This window comes from Mastomys coucha, unplaced genomic scaffold (genome assembly GCF_008632895.1).
Source record: "Mastomys coucha isolate ucsf_1 unplaced genomic scaffold, UCSF_Mcou_1 pScaffold14, whole genome shotgun sequence".
Taxonomy (NCBI): domain Eukaryota; kingdom Metazoa; phylum Chordata; class Mammalia; order Rodentia; family Muridae; genus Mastomys; species Mastomys coucha.
The window spans coordinates 100,063,166-100,089,000 of NW_022196896.1; the positions used below are offsets into that span (position 1 = coordinate 100,063,166).

General features: G+C 46.8%; 1 protein-coding gene across 6 annotated transcripts in view; it reads left to right on the plus strand.

Moving 5' to 3' along the window:
• The window catches only part of Rufy4 (RUN and FYVE domain containing 4), a 24,277-nt gene extending 3,301 nt beyond the window's left edge, over positions 1–20,976 (plus strand). For 5 of the 6 annotated variants that reach the window (XM_031367916.1, XM_031367919.1, XM_031367917.1 and 2 more), the window contains 9 exons: positions 236–361; positions 636–742; positions 1,000–1,143; positions 2,448–2,517; positions 3,983–4,612; positions 5,514–5,605; positions 12,559–12,705; positions 19,403–19,513; positions 20,398–20,976. In XM_031367916.1, the coding sequence (XP_031223776.1) occupies positions 236–361; positions 636–742; positions 1,000–1,143; positions 2,448–2,517; positions 3,983–4,612; positions 5,514–5,605; positions 12,559–12,705; positions 19,403–19,513; positions 20,398–20,500 (1,530 nt within the window). In that variant the 3' untranslated portion in view covers positions 20,501–20,976. The remainder of the gene's footprint in view (positions 1–235; positions 362–635; positions 743–999; positions 1,144–2,447; positions 2,518–3,982; positions 4,613–5,513; positions 5,606–12,558; positions 12,706–19,402; positions 19,514–20,397) is intronic. The other variant, XM_031367920.1, reaches the window with a different exon arrangement.
• Positions 20,977–25,835: the final 4,859 nt, after the last annotated feature.

Sequence of the window (25,835 nt, forward strand, 5' to 3'; positions counted from 1 at the left end):
TCTCTCTCTCTCTCTCTCTCTCTCTTCCTCTCCCTCTTCCTTTCCCTCCCTCAGAGAGATCAAGTATCTTTCTTGTCCCTATCACACATCCAGGAAGGACAGAGAAAGATTCCCCCAACAAGAAGGCCTACAGGAGCCCTTTCTTCTCCCATGTGCCTCCCCAGCATGCCAGAGTGCTAGGTAGGTTCCAGAAGGAGCCACTGACATATGGCCCTTTCTCTCATCTTGGTCCTAGTTTGACCAGAAAGAGCAGAGGAGCTTTCTGGGGGCTCGGAAGGATTACTGGGACTTCCTGTTCACTGCCCTTCGACGGCAGCGGGGATATACGGAGCAGATGAGCTTCATATGCTCACAGGACAAGGTGATGGGAGCAGGGGATCGGAAAGCGGGTGGATTTTGTCCAGGCCTTCCCTAGGTCCCTCGTCACTCAGACCTGCTCCACAAACAGGAGGCTTTTCCCCTGAGAGGTGAGGACCTCTCATTAGTCTTGGAGGCTTCACCTCCAGTCACACATTTCTCCTCCAACCTTGGCCCACTCTTTCTCCCTCACGCTTATGCTCTCTGTACTCTCTCTCATTTGGCCCAGCTCTGCATCCTGATAACACCCTCTCTTTGGCCCTCCCCACACCCTGCAGCTGAAGACCTCGCTAGGAAGAGGCCGCGCCTTCATCCGACTCTGCCTTGCCCGTGGCCAGCTGGCTGAGTCGATGCAGCTGTGCCTCCTGAACCCACAACTCACCAGGTGGGTTTGCCAGGCCACCATCCCATATACGATACTTGAACCCACTAACTGCTACATGGACGACTCTTAGGGATAAGGGAACGAGTCTCAGCATGGAAAAAGGGCCTAAGAGTCCTGCACGCACTTTGGCCTACGTGGGCCTCTGCCCTCGGAGGCTGAGCTCAGCCACAACCTGCCTAGGAAGGTCCCCTGGGGAACACTGATTCTCAGAGGCCAAGGGTAGCAATGGCTGGATGTGTTGGTCCCTCTTCACACAGGGAATGGTATGGCCCTCGGAGCCCTCTGTTGTGCCCTGAGCTCCAGGAAGACATCTTGGACTCTCTCTATGCCCTCAATGGAGTTGCCTTCAACCTGGATCTGCAGCGGCCAGACCTGGACGAAGCCTGGCCCATGTTCTCAGAGTGAGCAGGCTCTCGGCCTCCAGCCCGAGCCACTCTTCCCTTCCCTTTTTAAGTTACTTTTGTAAGATTATACTATAATCACATTGTTTCCCCTTTCCTTTTTCTACCTCCAAACCCTCCCGTGTACTCTTCCTCGATCTCCCCCAAATTCATGAGCTCTTTTGTTCACTAATTGTTGTAAGATACACACACACACACACACACACACACACAAGTACAACCCACCCAGTCTGTATAATGCTACTCGTATGTCTGTTTTCATGGCTGACCATTTGGTATTAGTGCACTCTTCTCTGGGGAAGACTGTTTCTCCTGTTCTCTGCATTCCTTAGTTCCCTATAGTTCTTTGTGTAGGGTTGCGACTTCGTGAGTTTTCTCCCCATTCATGTTAGCATGTCTACCGTTGCTGTCCTTGTTGGGCTCATGTTTAGGCAGTTATGTCGGTGAGACTTTACGGGTGTAGATTCTGACATTTCTGGAGGATACAATCTCACAGCCAACTCCCCGATCCTCTGGCTCACTTTTCAACCCTCTCTTCTGCAGTGATCCCTGAGACTAACGTGTAGTCATATTGTTTATGTATCAGTTGGGACAGGGCTCCACAACTCTGCGTTTTGGTCGGTTGTGGTTTTCTGTAATGGTCTCCATCTGTAGCAAAGAGAATCTTCCTTGGTGAGTGGTGAAGACTGAGCTAACTGATCTGTGGCTGTGCGGACAAATATTTAGGACGTAGTTGAGGATTATGCTGGTTTAAGTAAAGTAGTGGTTGTAGATTCTTCTCCAAAATCCATGGCTTCGCCTATCGCCGGGTCGTGCCCTCGGTTTCCAGTACCAGGTATGATTTCGCTCTTGTTGAGCCTGTCTTAATTCCAACTACAAAGCTGTTGGCTACCACCAAGGTATATATGTAGCACTCACTATACACCATAGAGTGACCATGACGTGTTAGCTCTTGTGGTTCATAGGTGTCATAGCTGGGTAGAAATGTTGCTTGCTTCCCTGCCTTGAAAGCCCTTCTCCCCCCCCCCCCCCCCCCCCCCCCCCCCGCTTGATCCCTTCTCTCCAGCCTTCTCTTTCCTCAGTCTCATCTCATGCTAGGCCAGGCTGCTACAGACTAATTGGTCAGAGTAGAGAGTAAGAAGGATGGGTAGGTGGTAGGGTGCTGGGATGGCTGGCTAGATAGTGAACAGGAACCATTCAGGGGGACGGTGAAAAACAGGAAGTGTGTGGTTCAGAAGCTAGGCCAGCCTCCACTAGAAGACCAGGCCAACTAAAGTCCCAGATGCCCTGCCTCTTGGTTTCAGATCCCGCTGTTCCAGTCCCAGCCGGACCCGGGAAAGAAGACCCAGAAAACCCAAAGGTTTTCCAGAGGAGGTACCTCTGTCTGCCTTAACCTGACTTGCTTCTTGACCATCTATTGGAACTCTCAGGTTGAGCAGGGCCTCCTGTGGGTGTGCAGAGAGCTAACCAGGACAGAGGTAGAAGCAGTGTGCAAAGCAGCAGATGGGAGGGGGTGAGTAGTCTTGTTCCTAGGGAAGTGCAATAAGGAGGACAGGAGAGCACTGGTGCCATCCATAGGAGGCGCTAGGGCTCTCAGGAGAAGAGAGCAATAGAGATGGTTGGAGGCTTGCAGGAAACACACCAAGGACCACACATCTACTGAAATCCTGAACTAGGTATTCAAATTGGCCTAGGTCAGCTAAAGGAGTGACTAAAGTGTTTGATTTCCCCATTAATTCACAGCCCAGCTCTGACCCATTCTAAACACAGCTGAAAGCCCTTGGGCAAGTTCCCGCCCTGCCTCCTAGGGGAGTTGTGTAGATGGTTTGAGACAACCCACATGCCGCTAAGCACAAGGCTCCTGGCTCCTGTGCCATTCTGAGGTGGCAGCTTAAGATTGTTGTCATTCCACGAGCTTACAGACACCAGATATGGCACCTTTAAGGACTCAGTCTCAGACCTCAAAAGAGTTCAAGGCCTGTTCATGGAGACAGATCAGGAACACATTGCAATCTATGCTAAGTGTGCAGTTAGCCACCCACATCTGTGGGTTCTGCATCTGTAGACTCAACCAACCACACATACAAAATATTTAGAAAAGAAATTATTGCATTGGTACTGAACATTGTGTATTCTCTTGCCCTCAGTGTTCCCCAAACAAGACAGTATTATAACTACTTACAAAGCATTGACAGTGTGTGGGATATTAAAGCCATCTAAAAAGGACTTAAGCATACGGGAGGATGCATTGGTTATATGCAGATCCTATACCATGCTATAAAAGAGTCTGGAGTGCCCAAGCTTTTGAGCACCCTCTTGAGGTCCTGGAGCCAACAACTCCTCTGGTATCAAGGGAGGCCATAGACATGGCCAAGGGAAAATAGACACAGAGAAGACTTCCCTGCCCCTGCTGTGTTGAGGATCAAATCCAGGGCCACACATACAAGACAAGTAGTGCTCTACCACTGAACATTGGTGCATTTAAGATCCTATCATCGTTTTACAAACCCAGAATTCTTGTTCCCTTTTTATAGATGAGAATTCAGAAAGACAAAAATCAAGTACAGGAGAAAAGGTTAATGGAGAAGGTGGAGGAATTCAGGGGGGAACAAAATCCAGCCGCCACTGGCTGGAGCCATGCAGAGGAGGAGCTGCGAGATACCTGCTGTTGTCAGATGTTTGGGTCCTGTGGAGTGCTGGCTGAGATTATCTCTGCTCTGACAGCTTTTCCAGTAGGAGGTGTTTGAATCCACTAAGAAACAAACATGTTGTCCCAGGGCTTTATCCTCTCCTATGTCCCAGATCAATGACCAGATGCTGAAATGGGACTTCTCTACAGGTGAGATGCTCCAAGGGAAATCAGCTGCAGGAACCAGATGCTGGAGGAGCCAGCTGTCTGCAAGATGCGACCAAAGAAGACCGCCCAGCTGACCTCCATACCTCCTTGCAGCACAGCCACCTTCCCACCCATCTGGAAGAGAAGAGGGAGGATCCCAGAAGCCTCAGTTGTCCCCAGAGCATTTGGGAAACAGAAAGAGAAGGATCTCAGCAAGAGCAGAAGGAGGGAGGCCCAAAAACCAGGAAATTCCTGGAAGACTCAACAGCCAGCATCCAACAACAGAGGGGCAGGGCTACGGATGTTCAAATGCAGCTGACAGGAAGGAAAGATGAAGGAAAAGGAAGCCTGTCAGGGACAGAAGATCAGAGAACAAGAGAAGGGATCCAGAAAAGGGCAGGAGACTGGGACCATGACCAGGGGCTGCTGGCCCCCAGCCTTCAGGGACCAGAAGAAGATGCAGAGTTAGGATACAGGCATGGGTGGGATCAGTCTGGTGTTCTCGGGCAATCCTGGGTCCTGGGATCAAAGAAAGGTTCCACCACAGAGAAGCCACAAGAGTGGACAGGAGTGTCCAATGTAACCATGCAGGAGGATAGAGCAGAAGTGTCTTTGCAGCAGAAAGTGATCAAGGTACCTGTCTACTGTCTCTGCTCTAGCCTGATCTGCAGCTAGGGATCTACAGAGGTAGCCTGTGACCATTCCAGCCCACAGATCAGTGTAAGGGGTTATTTGCTTGTGAGAAGACCTTCTGTAACTCAGGCTGACCTCGAATTTACTATGAAGCCAGTCTCTGCCTAATCCTCCTGCCTCTGACCCCCAAATCCTGAGATTGCTGGTATATACCATCACACAGAGCTCTGCAAACCAATTTTGGCTTGCCTTCTCAGAGCTACTATTTGGGGATGCTCTTTGAGAGTCACACAGTCTTCAGCTCACAGAATGCCCCCTTTGTCTACTTCATTCATCAGCACCTCCTGCCCAACCATGCCACATCCCAGCAAGTCTTTTGGGAATTCACAGAGTTCAGGTTCCCTTCCCACAGCAGAGGTCTCCTAGTGTCCAAGCTCTGTTGCTATACCCTTGGCTGGTTTTTTTTGGGGGGGAGGGGAGGTTGTTGTTATTTGTTTGGTTGGTTGGTTTGGTTTTTCGAGACAGGGTTTCTCTGTATAGTCCTGGCTGTCCTGGAACTTACTCTGTAGACCAGGCTGGCCTCAAACTCAGAAATCCACCTGCCTCTGCCTCCCAAGTGCTGGGCTTAAAGGCGTGCGGCACCACTGCCCAGCCCTGCACTAGTTTTGACATGCTTTTCCCATAAGCCCCCCAAAGATGGCTCCCAAGATGACCCTCAGCTTCCTTCCTAGCCACAATCTTCCAAGTCCATGAACTTGGCAATTTCCGGAAGAGAAGAAATGGTAACCCCAAATTCACTCAGCTCCCAGAAGCATGGCTTTAGCCTTATAAAAAAGTTCATTGGATGAGCCCAGGATTCTGCCTTCCTCTTTCAGCTCTTCCTTTCCCATTTTCTCCTCAGGACCCTAGATATGGGCTCCAACTGGCAGAGTGTCAGGAGCAGCTGCGGGCAAAGGAAAGAGAACTGCGGACGCTCCAGGAGCAGCTCAACAGGTAATCTTGGCAACACTAGCAAGGGCCTAGGCTCCAGGACTCCTGAGTTCTCAGGGTACCCAGCTTATGCTGGGCACAACTTCAGGATAGAGGCCAGAGCCATCCGAGGCATCTTTCCTGATTCCGGGAGGCTCTCCAGCCCCCACCCTAGGACCCCAAGATGTACTCCTTGTCCCAGCTTGACCTTGACCCCTTCTGCCCCTTCTGGGTACACCACTGCCTTTTTAATCCACTGTGACTCCAGCATGCTTCCAAATCTATCTCCCTCCTGCAGAGTTTAAAGATAGGATTCCACTCTGTAGCCCAGGTTGTCCTGGAACTTATGACAATTCTCCTGCCTCAGCCTCCTGGGTGCAGTCATAAACCACTATGCCTGGCATTGTTCCTCATTTTTTTAATCCTTGTTGTACAACTTTTTCCATCTTTTGGGGGCCTCCTGATAACCATAACAGTGCCTGCCATTCACCCCAAACTTACCTTGTCCTGAGCACTACACACACTTCACCCAGTGTCAGCCTGTTAGCAGAGCGGACCTGAGAGCCAGGCCTTGCAGCGGACTCTGCCACAGTGAGCTCTCTTGTTCTTTTGAGTTGTCTATTATTTAATCTCCTTATGGAGCCCAAACTGATCTGCAATCTGCAATCCTTCATCTCAGTCTCTCAGTTCTGAGACCATAGGCCTGTCTCACCAAGCCTGCTTCTCTCAGACTACTTTGTTTTGGTATGTAGCTCTGGCTATCCCAAAACTTGCCATGTAATAGAGGACAGCCTTGAATGTCTGATCCTCCTGGCATGCACCTCTGTGCCCAGTTCATATGGTACTAGGGATCAAGCCAAGGCATCGTGCCTGCTAAGCAAGAACTCTACCTCCAAAGCTATATCCCCAGCCCAGGTTTTAGTTTTTGTTTTTGTTTAACACAGTCTTCTCTATCAGTAGAAGGACAATGCAGGGTCTTCACAGGACCATAGGACATCCTCCCCAGTTCTATATGAATCTCCCTGGCTTGATCTAAATGCTTCGAAAACAGTTGTATCACTACATAATATAAGGAACCATGAGAATAAAAAAAACAATCTGGATGTGCTCGAGAGTGCAGTATAGGTTGTTTGTTTTTGTTTCCCAAACACTTTTGGTTTGTGGTTGGTTAAAACTAGAGATACAGATACAGAGAGCTGACCCATATTCCATTCTCCCTGTCTCTTTCTCCCAAATAGCTCCAAATAGCCTCTCTGCCTTGACCTCAAGGCCCCAAAGGCCTTATCTGTCACAACCCCTGAGTCTGCCTTTGGTCTTCATGGTCCCAGGGTCTGCATGCTGCCTCTGTCTCTAAAGGACACCATGACACCTTCTCCAAGGCAGGCCAGGAATCAGTCTCAGGCTGAGTGTCTGTGATTCATACTGAATCACTGGGAAGTTCTCCCTCTGTCTTTTTGAACAGCTGAGCCAGACCCAGGAGCCCAGACTCCAACCCAAGGCCCTTTGGACTCTACCCAGTGCTCACCACCCATATTGCTGCTGTAACCAGCAAATGCTCCCATGACTCAGCCCCTCACTGAAAATGGGGGTCTTGGTCATGCAAGAGCCCCAGTGGCTTCAAGAAAAACTGGTGGCTAAGAAGCATCATAGAGATGTCCTAGTATCTGGGGGCACTGCCTCACTGACCCCTGTCACCCTGCCACCTGTCATTCAATCATTTCTAAACACTTAGGGAACCCTGTTCTAAACCCTGTTCTTTGTAAAAAGAACACAAGGCAGGCAGTAAGCAGGATCTGCAATTATACTACAGAGCAGTGGACTGGTCTTACTATAATCACTACTTCTATCTATCTATCTATCTATCTATCTATCTATCTATCTATCATCTATCTATCTGGCTGTCTATCTATCTACCTATCTATCTATCCATCTATCTATCGTCTATCATCTATCTGTCTGTCTGTCTGTCTGTCTACCTACTTATCTATCCATCCATCTGTCTATCTATCTATCTATCTACCTATCTATCTATCTGTCTATCATCTATCTGCCTGTTTATCTATCTATCTATCATCTAACTATCATCTACCTACCATCTGTCTCTCTAGCTATCTACCTATCACCTAACTATCATCTATCTATCTGTCTGTCTGTCTGTCTACCTATCTATCCATCCATCTTTCTATCTATCTACCTACCTATCTATCCATCTGCCTATCATCTATCTGTCTGTCTGTCTATCTATCTATCATCTAACTATCTATCATCTACCTACCATCTGTCTCTCTAGCTATCTACCTGTCATCTAACTATCATCTATCTGTCTGTCTTTCTACCTATCTGTTCATCTGTCTATCTATCTACCACCTATCATCTACCTACCTATCTATCATCTGTCTATGCATTATGTGGAAAATGAGTACACATGAGCCTGAGTGTGGGTATGCACGTACCATGGCATACATGTGGGGTCAAACAACAACCAGTAAGAGTCATGAGTTCTCTCCTTTACCATGTGGGTCCTAGCACCTGAACTCAGGGTTTCAGTCTTGGCAGCAAGTACCTTTATCTGCAAGTCATCTCTCCAGCCCCTGGAGTACAGTTCTAAGGAGAAAAAATAGTGAAGGAGAGTGAGAAGCACCCACTGTGATGTTTTAAAGAGGTAGCATGCCACTGTAGGCCTCTCAGAAGCTATGGCGTTTACATAAAGACCTGAAGGAAGTAAGGAGCCAGCCTGTTGGACACCAGCAAGAAAGACGCTCCAGGCAGAGGGGCAGAACTGGAACAGAGGTCCAGAGGTGGGAAATTGCACAGCAGGTTCAAAGAGAATCACATCACGGGAGCCATTCTGGGGCCCAGTCAGGTGTGGGAGGGAAGGTCTCATGGACAGTGGGAGCAGCTTACAGGGAGCTTGAGAAGTCACCAAAATAACCTTGACTTTGAATCAAAGTAAGAAGGGAGCCATTATAGAGTCCAAGCAGAAGAAGGGCATGATTGTATGTGTGTGTGTGTGTGTGTGTGTTCACTTAATTCAGAAGTTTTTAGCATATTGACAGAGCTATGCAACCACTAGCACAGTCAATTTTAGAACATTGGTGTCACCCCCCTGAAGAACTCCTGTGCCCATTAGCAGTCATTTTCCAATTTACTTTCAGTTCTTAGACTTGACTACTCCAGGTTGTCCCTATTTTAAAGGGCCTGTGAAACAAGACAAGAAGGTCCTTCCCTCACCCACTTGGGCCAAAATGACCTTCATCGTGTTCCTGCAACCTGCTGTGTCCAGTCCCTGCTCAGGGCCTTCCATCCAGCTCTTTGCTATGTATGTTCCTCCTTCCTGTAGAGTCTATGCAAACATCAGCAGCACCCAGGAGGCCTTCTTTCCAGACAGCGTCTCAGTAGACAGATGTCTTAGTTAGGGTTTCCATTGCTGTGATAAAGCAACATAACCCAAGAAACTTGAGGAAGAGTTTATTTCATCTTACCGTTCCAATTACGAAGGGAAGGTAGAGCAGGAACCGTAGGCAGGAACTGATGCAGAGGCCTTGGAGGGAGTGTTGCTCGCTGACTTGCTCACTCATGTTTGCTCAGCTCCTTGTTTCCTTTTTTTTTTCTTTTCTTTCTTTTTATTTTTTTTAAGATTTATTTATTTATTTTATGTGTATGAGTACACTGTAGCTGTACAGATGGCCATGAGCCATCATGTGGCCGCTGGATTGAACTCAGGATGGCCCTGCTCGCTCTGGCCCTGCTCGCTCCAGCATAATATACTGTAGCTGTCTTCAGAAGCACCAGAAGAGGGCATCAGATCTCATTACGGGTGGTTGTGATCCACCATGTGGTTGCTGGGATTTGAACTCAGGACCTTCGGTAGAGCCTTGGTATGGCTCTTACCCGCTGAGCCATCTTGCCAGACCCTCCTTTTTTCTTTTCTTCTCTTTTCTTCTCTTCTCTTCTCTTCTCTTCTCTTCTCTCTCTCTCTCTCATTCTTTCTTTCTTTTTGAGGCAGGGTTTCTCTGAGTAGCACTGGCTATCCTAGAACTCGCTCTGTTGAACAGGCTGGCCTCAAACTAAGAGATATGCCTGCCTCTGTCCCAAGTGCTAGGATTAAAGGTGTACGCCTCCAACACTAGGCCCAACCTACTTCCTGTACTATCCAGGACCACCTGCCCAGAGACAGCATCACCCACAGTATCTGGGCCCTGACACATCTATTATCAATCAGGAAAGACTTCTTCCCATATGACCCTAGCTCAGTGTCAAGTTGACATAAAAGTAGTTATCATGGGGCGGGGACGGGGGGGGGGTGGAGATCAGAGGTATTTGGCCTAGGCTGGTGACAGAGAGGGTGCAGCTGTTGATCTGTGGTTAAATTTTGAAGCAGGACTTCCTGAGAAACTGGCTGTGTAGCTGAAATAGAATCAGGAACAACTATCCTCAGGGGTGGGAAGGTTGGAGTGGACAGGCTTGTGTGAAAAGCACAGGAGCAGAGCTTTGAACTTATCAAGTCTAGGACATCTGTCAGAGTTCTAAGTCAGGCCTTTGGGCAAGATGTCAGGTGTGCTGTGCTGGTGAGAAGGTGGCCTGGGAGTTAGTGGAGATTCCTGTCAGACTCCAGTTGCGGTAGCAATTTCCCAGTCTAGAAAGCAACCACTGCTTAGACCCAGGAGCCAAGCACTGAGCCCACCACTTGGCAAAGGGACTAATGGGCATCCAGCCAGTAACGAGTTTACCACCAGCCAGTTCAAATTCCACAGACACGTTCTCTCTACCAGTGGTATTTGCTGTTCCTATGTGACCTCGAGTAGGTAGTGGACCAGTGTCAACAAAACCCAGCAAGCCTATCCTAAAGACAGAGAGATTTTACAGGAAGCCACTTACTGTCACCTGCTGCCCACTCCGCACTGGTGACCAGGGTCCCAAGTGGCTGAAAGCGTAGTAGAGAAGACAAGAGAATTCAGGCCCATGTCCAGACTTTGGCTTCTCTCACATGCCATGTGACCCTAGGCAAGAATCGTGTGACCCTCTTGGGGACTCTTCGTTTCTGTCTTGTAAAAACGAGACTTACACTGCCCATCTAATGACTCTGAAGTTGAAAGGAGCCATGGAGCCTCAGCTCAATGTCTGGCATATACTAGGGGCTCAAGACACCCTACTCCTGCCACATCCACTCCCGACATCCCTGTTTGAAATAACCCAGTGGCTTCTTCTCCCTCTCTTCCCACCTCACATCTCCCCGCATTGTCTCTTGTGTTTATCGCTCTCTTCCTGGGATCCCAGCCTCAGTAGCCTCCTTTCAGTCACTCAGGCAGGCTGACCACTCCAGCTTGCAGACTTGCCTGTCTGACACCAATGCCATGTGGTCTCAGCTGACTCCCTAGCACCTCCTCTAGTCTCCATCTCAGCCTCTGGCAGGCTCTGCAACAAAACATGGCTTAATTTCCTTAAGTCCCACAGGAGCCTTGTGTGCAGCCACCAGCACACAGTAGGGTGCCTGACAGGTTTCCCTTCCACCCATGCAATGCACAAACCCCACGGTGGTCCCTTTAGTACTGAGGATTACCAAGCAAGAGAACTAAATGTTGACTAGCGCCCTCTACAGGAAAGCTGAAGTTCAGCGACTGAGAAAACTCCAGAGAGAGCCTGGAAAGAGGTTTTTTTCATGGGTCTTTTGGAAGTCCCATTCTTGGTGAGATTTGAAGGTGCACCCAGCTTTGAGGCCTGCTAAATGGGTAGACTTTAAAATCAATAGCTGGACTGTAGCTCAACTGATCAAGTGTCTACCTGGCATGTGCAAGATGCTGGATTTGATTCCTTGACTTACAGCATCTACCCACTCCTTGCTGGTGGTATACATTCCGAACCAAACCATGGAGTGAGAAGCTTGGACTATTTATTTTCAATTTAGTAAACTTCTTGGAACCTTCTAGAAAACCACTAACAACAACAAGAAAAGGCAAAAATAGAACTGAGGCAGTTCCAAACCCAAAACGGAGATAGAAACTTAGGAAAGCCATATTTTTCCTATTTCTCTTTAAAAGACAATGTAATATACCTCCTAAAAATACTTTAAAGTAAGGCATAACCACCTCAAGGCCTCCACTGCTCCCTCCACATCCAGTTGTTCCCAGCTGTTTGTGGGGTTCCACGACCTAGGCATTCACGCTCCTTCCAAGGTAGGCCTCCAATAAATGGACCTTCCCAGAGAGTTATGTTTTTGTTTTTTAAGATTAATTTTATTTTATGTATCTAAGTACACTGTAGCTGTACAGGTGGTTGTGAGCCTTCATGTGGTTGTTGGGAATTGAATTTTAGGACCTCTTGTTGCTCCGGTCAACCCCATTCGCTCTGGTCAACTGTGCTCACTCTGGCCGGGCCCCACTCATTCTGGCCCTAAGATTTACTTATTATTATACATGAGTACACTGCAGCTGTCTTCTGACACACCAGAAGAAGGCATCAGCTCTCATTATGGGTGGTTGTGAACCACCATGTGGTTGCTTGGATTTGAACTCAGGACCTTTGGAAGAGCAGTCAGTGCTCTTACCTGCTGAGCCATCGTGCCAGCCTAAGAGTTACGTTTTAAAGTGGAAATGTTAGGAGAGTGGAAGAAGAGGAGGGGGAGGGCAGAAAAGAGGACAGGAAATGTTCAGTAGTGCCTGGTTCAGGCACCTTGAATACTCAAGGTTAGGCCCTGTTTGTATTTCTCTATGATTGCTAAATCTATCTACAAATCTATCTATACACATTGTGTGTGTGTGTGTGTGTGTGTGTGTGTGTGTGTGTGTCTATGTGTGGAGTTAGAGTAGTGGTAAGTGTTTGTAGTGTGTACAATATGTGGTGTATATGGTGTGTTACGTGCCTCTGTATGTGTGGGGTATGTAGATCCTGTACCTATATGTAGACTCTGGCTTCTCCAGGGATTCCTATCACAGGTTCTGACCCTTCCTCCTCAAAACTGAGTCTCCCCCTGTCTCCAGGTGTCAGGAAGAAAGAACCCTGTTGCAAGCGATGCTGGAGCAGAAGCAGCAGGAGGCTGAGAGGAGGGGTGCCATGTATCAGAAGGAGCTTGAAGGGCAGAGGGACCTGGTCCAGGCCATGAAAAGGAGGGTGTTGGAACTGATTCGGTAAGAGTGGGTCTAAGATCAGGAACTGGGTTGGAAAGGAAGGATGGGCAGCAAGGAGTGTGGAGGCCGGGCTTGAAGACTACTCCACTCTAGGGTTCTAGACCTTTCCATATGTGGACCTTTCCATAGACTCGCTTCTTTCTGTTAGTGACCTTGTGCTGTCACTAATTGCATGCCCCAAGTTACAGAGGGCAAAACTGAGGGCTAGCCGTACTGACTTGGCCACTAAAGACAGACGGCGTATAAACCACAGAGTCCTCTGGCAATAATGTATGCTCTCACTTCAAGAACTGCTGTCTGTCTCCCATTGTGGTTAGAAGAGATTCCCTGGCCCTTCCCCCTCCCCAACCCCCAACCCGGCACATCTCTTCTAGCTCACCAGTTGAAAAGGGATTACAAAAAGGAAGTGGAAACGCGGATTACCAAGAAGTGACCACATACCTATACCTCCCTTACCTCCCTGCATGGTAGACTTCCTTAGACCCCTGGGCCTCTGGGTCCAGCCAGGGGCAGCAATTCTAGGTACCAGAGGCTGAGCTCACTGAGCCAGGGGAAATATGTGAAGCATGTCAGTCATCTAGAGAGGTCATACACATGTGTACCTCCACAGACACGCACACGCACACGCACGTGCATTCCTTTCACGCAGCTCTGGAGACCCCCCACACCACTGCTCTCAGATTCCATGAAAATCAACAGGTTGCTGGAGTCATCCAGCAAGTAAATTTTTTTTTTTTTTGCATAAAATTCACACATTAAAAGTGAAAAGGGAGCCAGATCGGCTTGGAGAAAATTAACAAATAATTTAAGGAGGGTAGACAAAGACACTCGCAGCACAAGCCTGATAATCTGAGATAGAGTCCCCGGAAACCCATGGTGGAAGGTGAGAACCAGCTCCCGACAGCTGTCCTCCAGCCACACATATGCACACAGCGCACTCAGATCTCTCACCCTAGCACTGGGGAGGTAGAGGCAGAGGCAGAGGGTTGTGTGTTCTAAAGCAGCCTGGACTATGTTGTGAGGCCATGAAAAAAACAATGTTTGTTCATTTGTTTAATTCACCTAAAGGACTAGAAAATAAAGATAAAGCAGGCTCTCAGAAAATAGAATAAAAGCAGGTATAGGGCTGAGGAGATGGCTCAGCTGTTAAGAGCACTTGACTGCTCTACCAGAGGTCCTGAGTTCAATTCCCAGCAACCACATGGTGGCTCATAACCATCTGTAATGGGATCCAGTGCCCTCTTCTAGTGTGTCTAAATACAGCTACAGTGTATTTATATACATTAACTAAATAATATTTTTTAAAAAAAACTTATTGCATTATGATGAGAAAAGTTACATGATTTTGATTTATCTGAATTTGTTAACATTTAAAAACATATTTTAATTAAATAGAATTGAATCACATTCTTGTTCCCCTTTTGTACCACCGCTCCACCCATAGACCTCTGCTTCAATACCACAATATCTTTTTTGTCATATTCCTTAAAATTTATGAAATATTATAACAACAAAAATAAGTATTATAAAAGTTGTTTGATATAAAACAACAATCAATTTAACAGTCTTATATAGATGCTCATCTACAGCAATAGTGAAAATACATTTTTCTCAATATAAATTTTAAATAACTCCAAACATATTAGCTATATACTTAAAAATAATACATCACTACTAGTATTTTCTTAAATGAAAATGAATATATAAAGTCTTTTTGTTTGTTTTGTATTTAGTAGAGTTTACAATCTTGGCTCTTACTGTGGTACAAGCCCAAAATAAGAACAATTTTTAGACATTGGGTTTCATTGTAATAAGGCTGTATTTCAGTGACCCTCACATCACCAAAGGATTTTACCTCCATTGTAGCTAAGCTGAGGGTTGATAGTTCTGCTGCACCAAGAAATGAATTGTAGGCTCGATTTTTGGATACAAACTTCCTGCTTTGACTTGAGTGAGTGACTTCATTCTCAGCCCACAGAGAACAGGTTACATTCATTTAAGAAATGGTGTAGGTATTAAGATAGTCTATCCATAAAGTCATTCACCAACTGTTTCAATGAACAATGGTTCTGCTTGGAGGGTGGCACAGACATTAGGTGAGGGTAAGAATTTGGTTCATTAGCTGTGATAATTTGGAAAAGCATTTATCTCAGAGAAAGAGTAACTTATAAAGTCCTCTTCTTCAAACTTGATACAAGAGTTACAAATTTCTAAATAATATTTTTTTAAAAGCAGGTGTAAATAACAAGAGAAAGATTTCTGTGGAGATATAGAAATTCCTGCAGGGGAGGGGAAGCTGGGAAGACGGTTCAGTGGGTAAAGTGCTTGCCATGTAGACACAAAGACCAGAGTTAAGATCCCTAGTATTTATATTAAAACTCAGGGGCAGCTCAGCAGTTGTGGTGCACACCTTTAATTCCGGCACCTGGGAGGCAGAAGCAGGTAGATATCCGTGAGGTCAGGGCGGGCTGATCTACAGAGCAAGTTTCAGGAGAGCCAGGGGTACACGGAGAAACCCTATCTTGAAAAGCAAGAAAGAAAGAAAGAAAGAGGCCTGTGCTGGAGAGGTAGACACAATGAGATCCCTGGAGCTTGCTGGCCTGCTAATCTAGCCAAATGGGTGAGCTTTAGATTTAGTGAAAGATGCTGCCTTAAAAAACAATATGGAAAGTAATCGAGGAAGACACCCAATATCAACCTCTGGCCTCCATGTGCATGTACATGAACACACACACACACACATACACACAACAGTCTAAGAATCTTAGCGCCCTCTCCAACTGGCAGAGGTTTCCAAAATGAAGAAACTAAAATCAAGTAGGTTATCAAATGAAGTATAGCAAAGATTTAAAATACGCATTTCAGGCTGGATGGACAGCAGCAGTCTTTAGCTCTCACTGAATGCTCAGCACAATAAACAAAAGAGGGACCCTGCAGTTCATACCTAGGTATGGCATGTGAAATTTCAGAAAAGCAAAGCAAGAGAAAGAGCATATTTTCAGATTACCTAGAGAAAAACACAAAACACATAAGAAAGATCGGAGAATTCAACCCATGCCTGTATCTGATGTAATAATTCTCAAGTTCTCAGAAAAGCCAACTCTTGAACTAGAATCCCGTGTCCCAGATAAACCATAGGTGAGGGCAAAAGGCGACAGGCATTAATCGGAAAGATCTCAGAAAATCCGACTCCCACACAGCCTTTCTTAAGAAGTTAGTTAAGGATGTACTCCTCAACAAGAAGGAAGTGAGCCAAGAAAAGAGAAGATGTGATCCAGGGAGCAGCAGGCCCACCTAGGAGAGCAAAAGAAGGGGATCCCTAAGAGAATCCACGGGTGGAAGAGTCAGGAGAACACCCACTGCGATGAAGGACTTGGGGGAAGTCAGGCACAGTGGTGCATGCCTGCAGTCCAGTACAAGGAAGGCTGAGGCAGGAAAATCACATGTTCAAGGTCAGCTTGGGCTACTAGAAAGAACCAGTCAGCAGCAATGGTGTAGGAGTGGTAGTAGTGATAATAATAATAATAATGAGAGGAAAAGTAGTATGTTAGAGGCAGATAATACAGTGAGTCAAGAAAGACAGAGGGCTGGAGAGATGGCTCGGAGGTTAAGAGCACTGGCTGCTCTTCGAGGGGACCCAGGGTCAATTCCCGGCACCCACATGGCAGCTAACAACCATCTGTAACTCCTGTCCCAGAAGATTAGCTGCCTTCTTCTAGCCTCCTTGAGCCCTGCATGTATATATGCATAGACATGTATGCAGGCAAAACACCCATATATATAAAATAATAATAACAATGAAATTAAGAGAAAGACCATTAGAAACTTTCAGAAAGGCCAGGAGTGTGGCTCACACCCATAACTCTAGTACTCAGGAGACTGAAGCAGGAGGATGGCCACTGGTTGAAGAGTAGACTGAGCTACGGTCTGAGATCCTCCCTGCACACCTTTCAAGAGAGGAATAATAGGCCAGGCAGTGGTGGTACACACCTTTAATCCCAGCACTTGGGAGGCAGAGGTAGGTGAATTTCTGAGTTCGAGGTCAGCCTGGTCTACAAAGTGAGTTCCAGGTCAGCCACAGCTATAAAAAGAAACCCTGACTCAAAAAAACAAAAACAAAAACAAAAACAAAAACAAAAGAAACAAAAAACAAAAAAAGAAAGAGAGGAACAATAGAGCCGGCAAGATGGCTCGGCAGGAAAAGGCACTCGCCACCATGCCTGGCAAGTTCATTTCCTGGGATCTACATGGTAGAAGTAGAGAACCAAGTTCAGAGAGTCCTTTGATCTTGTGTTTGTGGTAGCGTGTGTCTACACACATACACAATAAATAAGTCAACATAAGCTTAAAAGCACAACTTAGTTATTTGGGAAATATGCATATATTATCTAATAACATAAATGCTACTTGTCTTATTAATTCTGTCTGACTTTTGTGATGCTGGGGATTGAATCCAGTACTGACTGGTGCTAGGCAAGCCCTCCCCTACTGAGCCCCAGCTTCCACCTCTTGCCTCCTTCAGATCTAGAATATTGTCTAATAATAACTCACAAAAAATAATTGGAAGCCAGACGGTTGTGGTCACTAATTCTAGTCCTCAGAAGGCAGAGGCAGAAAAATCTCTGAGTTCAAGGCCAGCCTGGTCTACAGAGTTAGTTCTAGGACAGCTAGGGCTACATAAACAAACCCTGTCTCGAAAAAACAAACAAAGACAATTGAAATGATAAAACAGAATGAGCAAGAGCCTGGGCAGATGGGCAGATGGTAATGTATTCGCCACAGAAGCACAAGGACCTAAGCTGAATCCCTCCCCCGCAATGTTAAATGGCCGTGTGCACCTGTAACCCCAGTACCGGGGAAGGCATACATGGGAATCCCAGAGCTCATCATCAGACAGCCATTCTAGCACAATCAGTGAGCTCACTGTCTCAAAAGATAAAGTGGAGGGCAACTTCTGACCTTCACACACACACATGTGTGCACATACACAGACCTGTGTACATATCCACCACACCTGAACACACGTGCACGCACACACAGAAACAGAACGGGAATGTACTGTCAATATAGAAAATATTCAACTAGCACGCTCTGTGAAAATGGACCTGTCCCACATTCGTGCTACGTGATACGGTGGTTACAAATCACATGAAGAAGCTGCAAACTTGAGATACTGAGCTGGTGCAATGGAGGAACTGAGGTTTTCTTTTTATTTCATTTATATGAGAGCAAACTCATGGCTAGTGGCTCCCGCCCTGATTGCTTTAGCAGAGGGCGAGTTGGGGGAGGGGAGGCTTGCAGAATGGAAGTCACACAGTGTTGCTCGTGGTTGGCAGGAGAGCTATGTAGTTATAATCTGTGAGTGGACAAGTCACTGACAGGGATCTGAGCACACTGGAAAGAGAGGCTAGTGGAGACCGTAACAAGTAAGGTGACTCCTCCACTATCAAGGGAAGGGTCTCTGTAGACAATGTTCTCTATCGAAAGAAGTATGTGAGCCTGTTACTTAATACGGAAGGAATACCAAGAGGAAATGGTTGCGGAGGAGTGTTTCCATACTAAAGAGAAATGGTTTACCACTGAAAAAGGAAGGAATGGGGGGGGTGACTGTGCTTTTTACAAAAACCCTTCTGTACAGTTTGATTTTTACTTAAACACCTTTTATTTCTCATTGTGTGTTTGTATGTACATGGATGGTGGGAGACACATGTCAGAGGACAATTTTGTGACATCTACCCTCTCTCTTACCTTTGTGAGAATTCCTTTACCCACTAACCCATCTCACAATCCCCTATTTGGCTTGTTTGGTTTTTTTTTTTTTTCATATGTAAGTACACTGTAGCGGTCTTCAGACGCACCAAAGAGGGCACCTGATCTCATTACAGACGGTTGTGAGCCGCCATGTGGTTGCTGGGATTTGAACTCAGGACCTTCGGAAGAGCAGTCCGTTCTCCAAACCGCTGATCCATCTCTCCAGCCCCCTATTTGTTTTTTTTTTTAAAGGCTTATTTATGTGTATGTGTTTTGTCTGCATGTATGCATGCAAACAATAGTACACATTCGCGTGTGCACATACACACACACTAGTGAAGAGGGTTAGGGCAATTGGTAGGTTAGTAAGGTGTTTTCCATACATACATGAGGATTAGACAATCCCCCAAACCCATAGTTAATCCCAGTACTAAGGAAGCAAAGACAGACATGGGACCCACTGGCTAGCCAGTCCTGCACACTTGGCAAGCTTCAGGCTAGTGTGAGGCCTACCGCCTCTAGCACCATCTTCCTCTCTCTCTCTCTTCTCTATGTGTAGCCAGACTTCTGGATACCCTGTGGGCTCTTTTTTCTTCCATCCTTTCAACACTCTAACACTAGATAGGAGAGACAAAAGGAAAGAGGAGAAAGGGGGTGTCGTCATCATTAGACTATTTCTAGCTGATTTGGGGCATCGAGTTCCTTGGGGGCAAGTTTGATCTTTGCTGTCAGGATACCTAATTTCTTTCTTGTTGTTGTTTCAAAATCATGCCCCTGCTAGAGCATGAGGCAAATTATAGTCAGCTGATGTGGACAATCTGAAGCAGGCCCACATCCCACACCTGGGATTAAAACGAAAACCTATTCTTGTAATATTTCTGTGTTTTTAAAGAAACCAAAATTCTCACTACATCTATGTCTCCCCCTCTTCCACCCGATCCATCAGTGAGAAGGACCTCCAATGGCAGAGACTCCAGCAGCTGTCTACTGTGGCCCCTGGACACTGCACGGGCTGCAACAAGGTCTTCAGGCGCCTATCTCGGCGGTATCCCTGCAGGTAATAGAAAGGCATAGGCTGGGTTAATTCACAGGCCCGTCTGTACAGGAAACGGAAGACCAGGAGAACTGCCTATTTTTGTTTGATTCATTTGGTTTTTAAGGACTTTCTCTTTGACATCTATTTCAGTGTGTGTGGGGGGGTGGGGGGGTGTGGGTGTGTGTTTGTCATATTTGCATGCACATATGTGCTAGAGCACACATGTGAAAGTCAGAGAGAAACTTGTAGAAACTGATTCTCTCCTACCTTGTGGGTTTCAGGGATCAAACTCAGGTTACCCAGTTTGGTGGCAAGTGCCTTTATCCACTGAGCCATCTCACCAAACTGTGGTTTAGTTGGTTACTTTGAGACCATGTACCCCAGGCTGACATTAAACTCATTATGTGACCCAGGCGGAAGTCAAATGTATAATCCTACAGTTTCAATCACTCCTGCACACTGACGTTCTATAGGTTCACCACCATGCTAGGGTATGGGAAATGGGTATTTGCAAAGAGCCACTCGAGCCTGGCCCTACATGTCACCCATGTGACTTCTGCTGCTAAGCAGAATCCTGAAATAGAACAGTGGGCAGGACCACAAAAGAAGGAAGGTAGGTCTTGGAAGACAAGGCCAGCATGCACTGCTGGGTTCCTGTCTGGGGAGAGGGTCCCCGTATCTGTGTACAAAAAGAACATTCCCTTGCCCTCCACTGACTTCAAGGGGAGGATGAACAGGAGGAGACAAACCATCAGCCTGAATTAGAGGCTCTGGAGTGAGGTATCAAGACAGGCTGTAGGGAAAGGGAAGCATCCTGGGTTAGCCAAACCCTGCTCTACCGGACCGTGAGGACAGGCAGATCTTTCCCTAAAAGCCAGTCCAGGCTTCCCTGTCTCTATTTGCAGGCTCTGTGGAGGCCTGGTTTGCCATGCCTGCTCTGTAGACTACAAGAAGAGAGAGCGTTGCTGCCCAGCCTGTGGCCAGCAGGAAGAAATCCAGGTCACCTGACCAAGATCAGCCACCCCCACCAGTTTACTCTCTCCATGTCTCTTTCCAACCCTGACGTCTGACTACGCTTTTCTTCTGGGAGCTGGTGAGCTGGGGCCTCAGCACTGCTGTGGAGGGCCAGAAGGAACAGCTGGCCGTCCACAGATAGGCCCTAGCTCTGCCTTTCCTGTGGAAGGGGAGAAGGGGAACACACCACACCACAGCTCTAGAAGAAGCATGTCTGATGAGGAAGGCATACTATGCCCTCTTTGTAAAGTCCCTTGAAACACAGTGAGTCGTGACCATGAACAAGAGCAGCCCAGGGCCCAGCTGTTTCCTATCCACACTTCCCCCTCCCCCATTGCCCACAAGAAGCCTAAATACACTGGGCTCTTCAGAAACCTCCCCTCTGATCTCCTTCAGGGATCATTGTCTTATCCTGTGTTTCACAGATTGACTGAGGTGTTGCTGACATATAATAAACATTGTTTAAGTATGATGAGTTTCTACTTTAACACATCTAAAAAGCCATCTCGAGACACAGGCATCGGACCCAAGGCTTCCACACCTTCCTTCATGCCGAAGCAACCTCTAACCCTGACTCATATTACCTGGAAGCACAGTCCTTTTGTAGTAGAGATGAAATTGTACAGCTCACTCTGTTATTGCTACCTCAACACAGCAGAATTGGTTTGAGATTCGTCTAGGTATTGCGTATACATCTGGTTCTTTCCTACTCTGTGTGTGTGTGTGTGTGTGTGTGTGTGTGTGTGTGTGTGTGTGAGTCATGCATGCACTCAACATTCATGATTCATGTAGGGGCTAGAGGGCAACTTGTTGGAGCCAGCTCTTTCCTTCCACCATGCCATCTGCAAGGAATTGGCTTTGAGAATCCATACAGGCATCATCAACATCCCTGCAGGCACCAAACTCCCAGACACTCAAGTCTCTTACATATATAACCAATGCACAGTTTTATACATGCATTCACATTAAACCAATTCCAGATTACTGAAAATGCTGAATATATTATAAATGCTATGTAAACTGTGTTCTTTCTACTGTGTTGTTTGGGGAACGATTACAAGAAAAAATCTGAACATGTCCAGTGTAGATATCATTTTTCAAATAAAGTTTCAACCTGCAGCTGGTTGAATCTGTGAATGCAGAATCATGAACTCAGGCCCCACGGATACAAGGAGCCAGCTGTATTTTCCCAAGAGGTTTGTATTCTACTGTCCCATATGTCCCATATGCCTACATATGAAATCCCAGCTACTCCCCAGGACATCTGGCTTTGCTGTGCAGAAGGGGCACGGGGCATCGGGCTCTCTGTCCTTTCCTTTCTGTTGTTACGATGACTTGAGTACACTGTGCGTACCTGGAACTCAGTCCTGGTGACTCAGCATTGGAGCACGCTTAGTCAGACTCTGATAAAGACGGGAGATGAGTTGATCTTGAGTAAGATCATTTCCCCTGTAGTCTCTGAGAAGGCTTATGCAAACTGCGGTGTTCATTTACTAGGCACTAGCTGCGGTACTTCTGAGAAACCTGTTATAGAAGAAATGTGGGCTCACTCTATAACAAGGCAATTAGCTGCCCTGCCCAGCCTCTACAGAACACTACGAACCCTAGACAGACATCTACACTGTTCCCATCTATGCTGCAGAAGCCTCTGCAATGCTTGGGCAATGTCATGCCTCCAAGCAGAGCCTGGAGACACCTTTAATGGTCTCGGCTGCCTAGCATTGCATCCTATTGCTTGCATGGAGTAAGAATTTAGCAACAGGAGCTTCTGCCTTGGAGCACTGCTAAGAACTTGCCCTCAGCAAATGCAGTCACAAGGTGATGGACAAAGGAGGCTCCTCCAAACAATGGGGTACTAGAATCATCCTTAAACAGTGTACTCCTTCCTGGGGATTGGCCTGACCCACGTAATTTAACCTGAGCAGAGTTTGTAACCTATTAGCAAGAATTCCAGCATGGATTCTGGCCTTCCTCATAAGTGAATGGAAGTTAGAGTAACAGTAGAAGCCCTTTTTCTAAGAGAAAGAGCTCTCACAGGAAGGATTTGGAGGCAAGGAACAGAGAGCTTGCTTGAGCTCACTTGTTTGGACAAACGAAGAACCATGCTGAGTTCCAGGCTTCAGGGCAGCTCTGTCTCTGAGTAGCCTCTACCAATCTGTTCATTCAGCAAACTAGCTGAAGAGAAACCAGAAAGTTTTCCTAGACTTTGGGGACCCTTTAAAGGGGAGTTCCACAGTGGTCACCATAGACCACCCCAGAGCCTGCCCTTGCTAGGATAACAGGCTTCCAGCTATGGCTTTAAGGACCGTAAAGCAGCCCATGCAGGGGCACATGGGAGATATCTCCAGTGAGTGTCCCCAAGCAGCACTCTGAAGAGGCTGGAGGCCTGCTTGAGCACACAGGAGCCGATATGGTCAGCATTGTCACCACTTCATTTGTGCTACCAGGCTGGAGAGGCTCTGAGAGGTTTGCAACACCTCTATAGTTCTTCAAGCTGTGGGACATTCTCAAGTCCATCAGCTCCCCACCCCCGCCCCCAAATGTTACCAATTTAGCAGAGTTCACCAAAAAATGCATAAATTGCTCATGACACTCATCACACTGTGATTCATTTAGGAAGTCAGAGACAGACTCACAGCTAAAATCCCTGCTTTCAAGATGCACAGGGACAAACGGCCAGGGACGATTGATTACAAAACCTGGACTGAACATGGAAGCAAGAAGGAGAATCCAATCAGAGGGCTGGAAGAGTATTCCAAGGAAAGCAAGTAAATTAAAATTTCGCTCTCCTACCCCCCAAAATAGAATAACCCCTAGGGATACACACGGGGCTCTCAGAGGTTGAAGAGTTCAAGGTATGGCCAGAAGTAATAGATGCCAGTCACAAGAATTTTATGTGACCACATCAGGACTGATTTCACCTAAGGCTGTTGAAGGTCCTTAAAGGTTTTAAAGAAGAATATGGAGTAAGCATATTTACATTTTAGGAAGATCTCCCTGCTACAGAATATATGATGGGATCAAAGAAAAGATTTGAGGCAGCAATCATGTAGGGCGCAAGAAAATGGAGGAGGAAGCGGTGGAGGAGGAAGAGGAGGATCATTCTAAATGCTTCACAGAGACTTGTTTGTCCCTGTAACAACTATGGGCAGTAGCTCTTCTCGTTTTGCCCATTATATGAGTGGTGACACTAAGACCCAGTGAGAGCAGATTGCTCCCTGTATGTTTATAACCCATACGTGAATTCCCACTCAGCCAGCCCCACTCAGGAACCCACAAGCATTGCATAACTACTGTTTAGGAGAGAGAGGATGAAGTGTTGCCTAACCCTGTCTGGGAAGGTGGTCTAGAGAAGATAAGCAAGAGGGAAGGAGAGGAAGAATGGGGGTGGGGGGGAGAGAAGGGAATGCAGGTCCCCAGCTGGGGTGGAGGAAGAGAGAGGAAGAGAGACAACACAGGCAACAGGAGTGAGTGTGGCGAACGAGCAAGGTTCTCAACGTGTGGGTCGTGACCCCTTTGGGAGTCGAATGACCTTTTCACAGGGGTTGTTCATCAGATATCCTGCATACCATACAATTACATTACAATTCATAAGAGTGGCAAGATTACAGTTATGAGGCAGCAAGGAAAGTAATTTTGTGGTTGGGAGGGTCCTCACAGCATGAGGAACTGTAGTAAAGAGTCTCAGTGTTAGGGAGGTTGAGAACCGCTGGCCTAGACTGTTGTACATACTGAGTTTCCAGCATCTGGGAGCTTAAGGGAGATGACAGGTGATCAGTACATATGATGTTGGGGCTCAGGTGCTAAAGACACTGACCAGTGGTCCGAGCTGAAGCCACAGAGGCCGGCCGACTCGCCATGAAGGGCTAATAGTCTGAGAAGACCAGGGTAAAACTTAAAGGCAAATGATACCCAGAGAAAATAGTGGTAAAGTGCGAAGAGAACAAGCCAGCAGGACTCAGTGATGTAGACATGAAAGATGGTAAGACTTGAACAGTTTGGCTGGAGAGATGACTCAGCGGTTAAGAGCACTGACTGCTTTCCCAAAGGTCCTGAGTTCAAATCCCACAACCATCCAAAATGAGATCTGATGCCCTCTTCTGGGTTGTCTGAAGACAGTGTACTTACATATAATAAATAAATAAATAAATAAATCTTTTTTTTTTTTAAAGAGTTGCACAGTCACTTTCACCATAAAGTTCAAAAGCATCTAGTAGACCCAGGGGGTACAGCTCAGCGGCTGAGGTATGCGAGGTACAGCATCAAAATAAACAGGACTGCTGAGACACTAGCCAGCGGAAGCCCTCGCAGCCAAGCCTGACATCCTAGGTTCGATCCCCAGATCACACCTAGTTGAAGAAAAAATAAAATCAACTCCCACAATTTGTCCTCTGACACCCACACATGCGTTGTGGGACATGCGTGTGCCTCTCACACAAAAAGACCAAATAAATGTAAAATTATTTAAATAAATAAGCCAAAAGCATAGAAAACTGAGAGGAAGTACAAAAACAGGACTGATAGATGTCCAAGATATTATTATACTCCCAAGTCACGTAGAGTCTCCACAAAGCAATGACAGAAGAATCATAATCCAATGCAAAAGGAAAAAATCGATATGAGTAAGTAATTCACAGAGGAGACTACAAGCAGAGCATATGGTTTCAGGGAAAGGGACTCAGCCTTACCTGCCCTACAGGCAAACAGGTAGATGGCAAACAGCAGTCAAGCAGTCAAGCTGCATCGATAGTAGGGGACCTAGCCAGGGAGTTGAAGAGCCAGGGAGAGTCCAGAAGTCTCTGTTTGTCAGCGCTTGACATATAGAATGTCAGATGACCGGTTGATGGAGTCACAGTGTTGCAGGATCAGGGTCTCCCACTTTCCGAGGTCCAGGTGAGGGAGCGCCACCGTTCCTTCCCTTGGTCTGACGTATCAGATACGTACTTGGGTCTGGCTTCCTTGATTTGATTTTAATATGCCCAAGTCTCTCTACAGTCTCAATTCATCCCCAACAAATGTGTAGGCTAACACGGTTCCCCACCCCTCCAGGAATGTCATTCACCAATCTGTGCTATATGGGCAGTGCCAGGCAGACAGTGGGTACTTGAGAGTCCACGTGGCGGGCATAATCAAAATAGGGTCACCGGGTGGTGGTGGCGCACGCCTTTAATCCCAGCACTTGGGAGGCAGAGGCAGGCGGATTTCTGAGTTCGAGGTCAGCCTGGTCTACAGAGTGAGTTCCAGGACAGCCAGGGCTACACAGAGAAACCCTGTCTCGAAAAAAAAAAAAAGGTCAAAAAGTGCCTCTTAGGGCAAAAGATGTCTCAGG